Source organism: Notamacropus eugenii, chromosome 4 (genome assembly GCF_028372415.1).
Source record: "Notamacropus eugenii isolate mMacEug1 chromosome 4, mMacEug1.pri_v2, whole genome shotgun sequence".
Lineage (NCBI taxonomy): Eukaryota > Metazoa > Chordata > Mammalia > Diprotodontia > Macropodidae > Notamacropus > Notamacropus eugenii.
In genome coordinates, this window is record NC_092875.1 from 274,603,039 (window position 1) to 274,613,205 (window position 10,167).

The following is a 10,167-nucleotide window of genomic DNA, read 5'->3' on the forward strand; positions in this document are numbered from 1 at the left end:
GTTTCACTGTAGGATAATGAAAACTGCAGGGTGGTTGAACATTATGTGGAAAATAGACACTTCCAAGCTCATTATGCAGTTGGCATGAGGAATTTATTCTATCTATGTACAAGTAAGCATTTATAGATATTTTTGTTTAAAGTAAAGAACAAATGAACAAAAACAGTATTAGCATGAAAACTACCAGGATGGTTTGAATTGGACTAGAACAGAAGTTGCAGACCTTCCAAAGAACACAGAAACTTAAATAACAGATTGAAGGGTGTATTGTTAACTAGGACAGTAAAAAAACTGTACAGGGCAAGCAACACCTTACAAGAAAATATGATCAATGAGGCAGTCTTTCCAAAGGAAAGCTGGGCAGGGCATTTGGGGAGTGATGGGGAAAAGTATTAAAATCTCATAAATCCTCCATATCTCTTCTCCATTTCTGGAATTTCTTTGGAATAACTTTCTCCTTCTTCATCTGAAGGCAGAGAATCAGCGAAACGCTTAAGAAATCCACCATATCTTTTCTGGTAGTCCAGCCACCATTCAGGTCTTCCAACTCTTCTCATAAAGCCCCCATATCTTTTCTGTAGCTCTTTGGCTTCATCTTCCAGTTCTGGACTTCTCTTGTAGCTTCTCATGAAGCCCCCATACCTCTTGCTCACTTCCTCCTCATTTTCATTACCTTCTCGGTAATGACCTGCCTCAGACTTGTCTCCTGCTCCCAGCAACTCTTTCAGCAACAGGTCTGATGAATTGGCCAATGCATCATCATCAGAATCTTTCTTCATGAAGCCTCCATATCGCTTGGCAAGGCCCTCTCCTCCATTCATCTCATCTTCTGGCTCCACTCGATAAAGCTCATCCATTTTCTTCATGAATCCTCCATACCTTTTCATGAAGCCCCCATACTTTTTGGCTAGAAGATGACTCTCATCTTCTTTGATGTCTCCTAGGAGGTTGGTGCCTTCCTGAGAAAGATCCATCTTGGTCAGTTGCAGAAGCTCCTTACAAGTGTCCCAGGCTTTGGCAGATGGCAATTTCCCTTCACATTCTAGCGTGCAAGCCTGTAGAAAATGATTAATTCAATGGTAAAATATTGTTGTGGCTTTGCTAAATAGATATGATTACCTGCATCTTCTATTCACACCAGCTCTAATTCTTAGAAATATTACTTAGATCAGCTTGAAATACTTGTATTTATTGATATTAGTTCTTGTTGCTGGAGAATGTTCACATAATAAACTAATCTTCATTTTCTTAGTACAAACATTCATTGCCCTGAATGGATACTTAAGGATAGGAATAGAGATGGAACCCATAATTTTATTGAATTAGGCAATTCTTTATCAATGAAGACAGACATTTTTTTTGTAATGTATGGCCTTTGAGAGTTGTCTTGAGAGGTTAAGTGATTAGGATTATAGTGTCATTATATGGCAAAGGTAGGACATAACATCAGGTGTTCCTTGAACTACCAGTCTCTTTTGTAAGCAGTTAGCAAGTTCAAATGTTATGGAACTAAAACAAATAGTTATTATAGTATCACTGATATTTAAAAGTTTGAATTTTAAATTAAAATGATTTGCACCCACATGGGAGTGATTATATTGACTTGGGTTGACTTTCCCTGATGACTCAAAGCAACTCCACTTTACCAATATGACTGAAAACAATCCTGAATCAAGGAAATATTACAATAAAATGCATTTGGCTTAAAAAAATAATTCTTTGATGTTCAATACTTGCTTGCAACACAATATGTACATGAATATATTATGTATATTGTAATTTTATTCTAGATAGCTCCTAATATTGCGGCTTTTCTTTATTTTATCTTTTCTATTACAGACAACAAGAATTCCAAAGTAGTTGTGGAAAAAGTCTTAAAATTCAAAACTAAGCTTGATAATGCTACAGGGTGACCTTATGTTAAAATGAAGTAGAAAATTTTTCATTTTAGTCTTGCCCACTTTTTTTTTCATTTTTGTCCTGAAAATTTGCTTCTGAGGTCTGACATAATTAAAATATTATAAATATGCAAACTTGAAGGCCATTCCTCTCATAAACACTTAGTCATTGCAAAATTGAAAGCCTTTTTCAATGGATATCATGTTACTCAATAAAAGGAAATGAATCTGCATACCATTCTTCCCTTTATTCATTATATAGTAATTAAATCTTAACCAATGTAAGACTTAGGACGAATTGCTCCTAATGATACTATTAAGATTCTCCTCTACTCAAGAGGAGAATCTACTCTGCCCAAAATATATAACTACTTCAAAGAAGTCATCTCAGTGATGTTTTTTGGTATTGTTCCAAGCCACAATGTTGAGTATAAATGTTTTAAGAAAGAAATTACTTCTGTTTTCTTTTCTACTATTATGAATATAATCTCATAAATTGGATGCCTTCCATACCTTTGTGCAGGCATTTACTGATTAGCTATCAAGAGTGGACATTCAAATAAAATTTGCTGAATTAGGATATTATTAGGATCATTCAGTGTGTGCTTCAAGGGACCCCTAAGGATGTCTAGTCTAACCCCTTATTTTGCAAATTAGGAAACTGATGCCAAGGGAGGGTAAATGACTTGCCTGAAGTCACATGCACACAAAGTATCAGAGATATAATTTGAACTTCTATCTTTTTAGTCAAGAACTAATACTCTTCATACAGTACCATATTGCCTCCAAAGGACATGAACTTGAGATTGAGCCCCATAAATTAAATCGAAGAGGGATTACCAGTCAGAGAACCTGGACTGGTACCTTGGTTTTGACTTTTGTGGAAGTAAATTCTTTCTGGGTCATAATTTCCTCATCAGCAAAATGAGGAAGCTAAGGAGACTGACCTCTAAGATCTCTTTTGACCCTAAATTTTAGATTTATATTCTAATATTTTACCTAAGTTTTTGGAGGAAAAAACAGGTTAGAAGGAGGAAAAGTGGTATAGTTAGTAAAAATTATTTAAATATATACAGAATATTTTGTTGCATTTATAAATTTCTCTCTCAAAATACATATATATATATCTGTTATAGCTAGAAAAAGGTTATACATTAAAAATGATTATCACAGTGTATTTCTGTTAAAATATGAAGTTACAACTTGTCCTTTTTCTTCTAGATTATTTAAAAAACAAATCCCTGCTTTTTCTCACAGAAAACACATCACTGTAAGGGTGATAACATCCTTCCTTTGTTAACTACCTTCCAACCCCTACCAGCATTCTTAAGGATTTCTTCACAAATGTGTGATATTGATTAAGCAATTAAATTTCCACAGTGCTTTTGTTTTCATGGTAGCCTGTCTCTCCACTAATGCAATTCTAGCGATATTAATTAGATTAGGATAATTCTAATTTTGACTCACAACCCATTATTAGTTAGCCATTCAAAATGCCTTAAGAGACTATTATAGTTGATGAGGAGCCCATCTGTGTTAAAGGGCTCACAGTAAAGGCTGCTGACCAACATCTGGGCAAAAATGTTATCAGTTCATTTTAGTTTCTAAGGCATATATGGAAAATGTTGCTTACTTGCAAATTAGTCCTTGAAGGATTTAGAGAAGAAAGGGGGAAAAGATCATAACAACACAGGGTGGTAAGATTTGGGGGATAATTTAGCTCTTCCACAAAAGAACATGAAAAGAGTAGTAGTATGTTGGGAATTGGGTGAGGAAAAAGAGTAAAGAAGAAAAATAATTGAACAAGCAATGCTAATCATTCATATCACTTTAAATACAATGAACAGAGTATTCTAAACTTCACCTTAATTTTAGCTCATTAAACAAAAAGATTAGAAATTCCATTATCATTTAGCCAATACATGTGGGGATAGGGATAACATATGCGATGCCTCAGTATGAACATGTGCAGATTGTCACAACATACATATGTGAAAGTTGGGTGTCAGAGTATGACTAAAGATGGGAGAACTGTATAATCAGAAACACAGGGTACATATGTGTAGAATTAGTGCCTGACTCCTCTTTTCCTCTGTTTGCAGCTCTCCAAATGGGTCTATTCTACATTCAGTCTCTAGGCACAGTCAACCTAAAGCTTAAAAGAGAATGAAGAAGGATGAAGGAAAGAATGTTATTTTGTCATTATCTTACAAGGCTCCATGATATAGTTTCATTTACTCATCCTTTTCTCATTTAACAACCTACATGCAAAGAACCGAGCTGGATACTGGGAGAAACGTGAAGACAAGTAAGACATGGTCTAGTTCAGAGAATATAATACATATGTATATACATATATATATATATATAGAAATTCAAAAATATGTATACACTTTATAATAATTCTATATAAGCATAGAACAGGTGAAGTAGAATTAGATTATTTTGCCCAAGAAAAGCTGCTTCTAGTCTGAAACATATTGTTAAGAATGTTAAATAAATATGCTAAGTTTTTTTGATCATTGCAAATACCAGAGTTTACTTGAGGAGTCCCTATCTACCTTAACCATTGCCTTAGAAAGAGGATTAGAAAACTGCATTTTTAAAAATTCCAAGTACCCCATTCAGAATATGTCTCAAAATAAATTTCCCAAGGAACCTGATTTTTGTTTTGAGTCATTTGTTCTGGATTGGTCTTTCTCCCACCTGCACCTTGCCTCTGTTACTGTTTTGCAGTACTTTCTTCAGCTACTCTCCAATACCTTCTGTAGAGTGGGACAAATTATAGTCTAGTAATTATTACAAGATCCAAAAGTGAAATCCCCACTGTCTTTCTTGCATTCTTTCATTTCTACTCTACCAATTTCTTGTTGTTCCTTCCCCTCCCGTTTCTCCTTTCAACAAAGGCCGATACTGTTGTCTTTCAGTGAAATTCAGTCTTGATCCAGTAGGGATCTTTAAAGTTATCTAGGCAAACCGTGTTATTTTACAAATGAGGAAAATGAAGCCCAGACAGGGAAATGACATGCCAAGGCTACACAACAAATAGCAGAACTGAAATCTGAACCCTAGTCTGTCTCAAAATCGAGTGCGCTTTCTACTACAGTTAAACTGTCCACTAAACGATACCGCTACTCATCCTTTAGCTGAAAGGAAGTGGTTCTAACATTAGTGTCTAGTGGAATGAAGTGGTGAGACAAATAGGGAGCAAGGAGTTGGCATTGTGGGTCAATGCTCTTGGGACAGCAGTGCGTCTGCTGCTCTCCGAGGTCCTGAAAAAAACTGCCTGGTGATTTTTTTTTCAAGTGGACTAATTCAGCTGGTTCAGATATCCAATTGTTAAAGCACACATACAAAACACACCCACCACGGATGGAAAGCAACAACAACCCAACGCCAACAGCATAATAGTCCCTGCCAGCCGCCTACTTGTCCACCCCCCTACCCCGCCTCCCACCTGCCTTTTCCCAAAGCCAAAATTCTGATACAGATTTCCCGCGGGACACAGAATAAGCTTAGCTCTGGAGTCAGATTTACTCTTTAGTTCCTTCAGGTGTAACAAAGAGAGTCTAGATTTTGGTTATGGAGAGATGTACTTATGCTGTGTTTAGGTAAAACAGAAACAAAATGTAATAACAAGCATTCCCCCCTTCTTTCTCCTCCTACCCCAATTCGCGCTTACCAATGGATTGATGTCCGCATGTTGTCCCAGGCGGTAGGTGCAAGAGGTGCAGTCCTTGCTGCATTCCGCCCTGACGGTCAGGAAGAGGCCAGGGCTGAGAGCCAGAAGCAAACTGCAGAGCTTCAGAAACAGCGCCATGGGCTGAAAAGAGAGAGTGGGATGCGTAGCTCAGCCACTGTCTAACCGTCCTTTGGTAACGCTAAGGAAAAACCGCTTTTCTTCCCTGATCCACGAATTCGTCCTCAGGTTACTCACATTCCCTACTTCCTGAAAGACACACACAAGAGCAGGGGAAATCCAAATTCCAACTAGTAATAAGCATTTACCTTTTCTTAAGAACTCTGTCTATCCGGACAAGCTTCAGGGAAGAGGGAAGAGGCTTCTATCTTTACCTGCCTTGTGCTGACTGACTAGGAAGTAAATCTTTCTTGAGACCACCAAAATAGACTAGATTTTGTCCTTTCTTTCATCTGCGGTCCTAAGAAGCCTCAACTTCCTGGGGGCAGATGTTTTTCCCCCTAGAACGCTGTGAACACTGAGAGCTCGCTAAAGTATGAAATGGAGTGGCCAGGCTCAGTACCAAGGAAGACTAAAACACACCAGCGGAAGATTTAATACAAGTTCAGTCACAAAAGGGAAAATAGAGGAGGAAAATTAAGAAAACAAAATAAAAGAGGAAACGAACAGCAAATAGGTCCCCCATATCCACCAGGAAAATCCAATATTTTAGCAAAGTTTACTTACATAGATGCTTCCTTGGATCAAGTGTGGGCTGACTGAAATGCTTTGGTTTGCTCACCAAGTATTTATAGTGGAGCAGGGCAATTTGTGTCCCAGGAGAATCTCTAGAAGGAAGAAGGTGGGGGAGGGGGAGGGGATTGGAGGGGAGACGGGGAGAACAACAGGAGAAAAGCAATAGCCTGCAATTCCACCTCTTACTGCTGCTGGCAAACTTACGGCAGTCCCTCGGTTAGAAAGTAAGGAGTTATCAGCAGAGCTATGAGGTCTTTACTTACCGTCCTCAGTGGGTAACTGAAATGGATGGACGTGAAGGGCTGGAACTCTCCACCTGAATCAGTGTGCTGGGAAGTGGATGGAGCTACTTTATAATTAGTGAAAAAAAGGGAAAACTCAAGAGTCCCCCAATCACCTACAGGCTCCAGCTGACGCAGGACCTACGAAATCCCACCTCAGACGCACTTGCTATCTTATTAACTATCATCACTAAGAAGGAGCTGAGCCAGACAGTGTGGGATTGGATAGGATTCATTTTCTATTCTTTCCAATAGGTTTGGGAAGCTGGGGTGGGCTTGTTACTCACACATGGTGATTTGCTTGGTATTTTCTGCACATGAACCCTAGGCCCTTTGGGAAAATTAACTCTCAAAGCATTTTTATTTGGGGGGGGTGGCAGAAGGGGTGGCTCAGTCATCTTCCCATCAATCATCTGAAGGTTTCAAAGTTCGATTAATGTCACAGGGGAGTGAAATGGAGGAGAATTTCATCTGGGGAGTTCCTTAGGTTTCTTGGAAATGGTATGTGTAAACAGCAGGGCCACATCAGACTTGTCTCCTCTCTTTCTAAAGCATTCTCCCAGGGTCATAGTTTCAAAGAACACTGAGGACAGTCATACCAATCTGAATCACTTCCCATTAATGGAACAGGACAGGATATTTCTCCCAAAGTTAAAGCTTGTCTTAGCAGAAAGCAAATGCTAACAGACTCTGCTGATAAACCTTAAAGCAGATAGTCTGAAGTTGGTACTCAAGCATTTTGCAGAGCTGACCTGTGAATAATTGCATGAAAAATGCTCATAACCTCAGTGGGGGTTCAAGATAAACTTAATAAGGCCTCTTTGCAGATATAACAGTTTTAATTTGGTGGGAAGAGAAAGGGAGAGATCTAAAGACACACTATGTCCTGGAAGGTTTGGAGAGGGAAAAAACATCCCTCGCTTTTTTTATTTTACTTTAACAGCAACAAGAAATTCTCAAAGTCCTGGAAAAGCCTGATTATAGAAATTTTAATATTTGAGCAGAGGAGACAAAGCATGTAAAAGACTGGTGCCACATTCCTTCTGCTATTTTGCCACTATCATGCAAGAGGGATCTAGGACGGACAAGAAGAGGGGAAGAAAGACAGGGAAATGATAAAAGGTCTTCCTCTGCTGGGCTTGGGAAATGCTGGCTCTTTGGACGGCTAGTTGTAGCTCCGCATCTTCTAATTTTTGGTCACTAGAGGGCAGCGCGCTCCTGCGCTGGTTCCAGAGAGCCAGGTGGCCGGGTCTTGCTAGCCAAGGAGAAGATGCTGGTCAGGGATTGCGGGTGCGAGGCCGGAGAATCTGAGTGGAAGAATACAGGTCAAATATTAACCATCTCCACCACATTATTCTCTACTAGGATAGACCTAAGGGAAGAGTTTCTCCTTGGCATCAGAGAACTAGGGAAAAGCAAAGATATAATCTTTTAGGGGCCTCCTTAGTCTTTTATACTTCATGTAAGAAAAGGCACGGTTGACCCCCTGCCGTCTCTACTGCCTCCTGCCTCGACCTAGGATCATACACCTTCTGCTAGTCACCTTGGGTCAGTAAGTGGGAAAACAGTAGCACCTGAATAGCAAAGAAACTATGGCCTTGAAACAGATTTCCAGCAACAAGTGCTTTGAAGGTTTTCAGAAAGTTTATGAGCATGACAGTGTGGAACTAAAATGCAAAATGAAATTTGGAATCTACTTACCACCAAAGGCAGAAACTGAAAAATGTCCTCTACTTTATTGGCTGTCTGGTTTAACTTGCACAGAACAAAATTTTATCACAAAAGCTGGTTATCACCAAGCTGCAGCAGAGCATGGCCTCATTGTTGTTGCACCCGATACCAGTCCACGTGGCTGTAATATTAAACGAGAAGATGATAGCTGGGACTTTGGTACTGGTGCTGGTTTTTATGTGAATGCCACTGAAGAACCTTGGAAAACCAACTATAGGATGTACTCTTATGTAATAGATGAGCTGCCCAAGTTGATAAATGCCAATTTTCCAGCTGACCCAAAGAAGATATCTATTTTTGGCCATTCTATGGGAGGCCATGGAGCTCTGGTTTGTGCTCTGAAGAATCCTGGAAAATACAAATCTATGTCAGCATTCGCTCCAATCTGCAATCCAGTACTCTGTCCTTGGGGGAAAAAGGCCTTTGGTGAATATTTAGGATCAGATCAAAGTAAGTGGGAGGCATATGATGCTACTCAACTTGTGAAATCTTATCCAGATTCTCAGTTGGACATATTAATCGATCAAGGCAAAGATGACCAGTTCCTTAAAGATGGGCAATTACTTCCTGACAACTTTATAGCTGCCTGTGTGGAGCGGAAAATTCCAGTTGTTTTTCGATTGCAAGAGGGATATGATCATAACTACTACTTCATAGCAGCTTTTATTAATGACCACATCAGACATCATGCAAAATACTTGAATGCATAAAGCTGCATATACAAGTAATCTCACAGTTATAAAAGTTACCCTGTAAACTGAACTTTTGAAAATAATTACACATGAAAAATTACTGCCTGTGAACATTCACTTCTAATTTTTATCACAAGCTTGCCACCTTCTGAATGAATATATAAAATCAAGCAGTTAGATTCCTTTTTGTTCCTCATAGATACTCTGATGGAAGACATATCATAATCTATGAGCAGTTTGAAATCCTTGTAAAATTAAGTTTAAAGGATCACAGAATATGTAAATGATTACAGTTGACTATAAAGAATGCAGTGATTTAGATGCATTTGGAGATGTAATAGTAAGTTGTTGGTCATTGGGTGTATCAGTTCGTGGAGAATTAAATTATGGAATTGTATCTACGTAACTGAATAAAGAGATTTTATGAACTGAAAAAAAAAAAAAAAGAAAAGGCACGATTCCAATGGGACTCTTTATGCTCTTTACAGATGGAAATTATCATGTTGTCCCCAGCTACTGTACTTTCCCGACCTGTGCAACCTTGAAAGTGGAAACAAATGCTTTCTTTAAACCACATTTCTCCCCCGTTGTTTTTTGCTAAGAAGTGGTATAGAAAGAATACATTATAGAGTTACAATACACGTCTTTATCTGAGGGCTTATCATATTCATGGTCAGGGAGTAATAAAAACAGGGGTGTGAAAATGAAGGGAATGAGCTTATTTACCTGGTTATTTCTTACTAACAGTGTACACTAAACAATAATGTCCTAAATTTCTCACTAGAGACCAAAAGGAATCAGAGAAGCATGAAATCATGAAAGTTTTTAGCTGGAAGGGAATGTAGAGTCTATTTACTTATAGAAGTATAGAATCACAGACTATTAGAACTGGAAGAGACTTTTGAATTCATCTAGTCTAACCTTTTCATTTTTACAGGTTAGCAAACTGAGATTCAGAGAGTTTTATCTTATATACAGTTTGTTTGTACATAATTGTTTGCATGTTATCTCCTCCCCTTTGATGTGAGTTCACTGAAGGCAAGGATTTTTTGGGGGAGAGGGCTTTTTTGTATTTTCATCGTTGGAAATTTTCATCATTGACACATAGTAGGCACTTACTAGATGCTTAT

At 38.5% G+C, this 10,167-nt stretch overlaps 1 protein-coding gene and 1 pseudogene across 3 annotated transcripts; one reads left to right on the forward strand and one right to left on the reverse strand.

The window, feature by feature from the left end:
- Positions 1-74: 74 nt before the first annotated feature.
- Positions 75-6,899, reverse strand: PENK (proenkephalin). Of its 3 annotated transcripts, XM_072604630.1 has the most exons (4): positions 6,597-6,664; positions 6,325-6,425; positions 5,581-5,721; positions 75-1,055 (listed from the first exon to the last, which is right to left on the reverse strand). In XM_072604630.1, the coding sequence occupies exons 3-4, from the start codon at positions 5,716-5,718 to the stop codon at positions 393-395; spliced, it is 801 nt and encodes a 266-aa protein (XP_072460731.1). In that variant the 5' UTR covers positions 5,719-5,721; positions 6,325-6,425; positions 6,597-6,664; the 3' UTR covers positions 75-392. The 3 variants fall into 3 exon arrangements, with proteins under 3 accessions (XP_072460731.1, XP_072460730.1, XP_072460732.1); XM_072604629.1 differs by lacking the exon at positions 6,325-6,425 and having other exon boundaries at positions 6,597-6,899; XM_072604631.1 differs by lacking the exon at positions 6,597-6,664 and having other exon boundaries at positions 5,581-5,847; positions 6,325-6,398.
- Positions 6,900-8,100: 1,201 nt separating this feature from the next.
- LOC140498409 (S-formylglutathione hydrolase pseudogene) lies at positions 8,101-9,398 on the forward strand (annotated as a pseudogene).
- Positions 9,399-10,167: the final 769 nt, after the last annotated feature.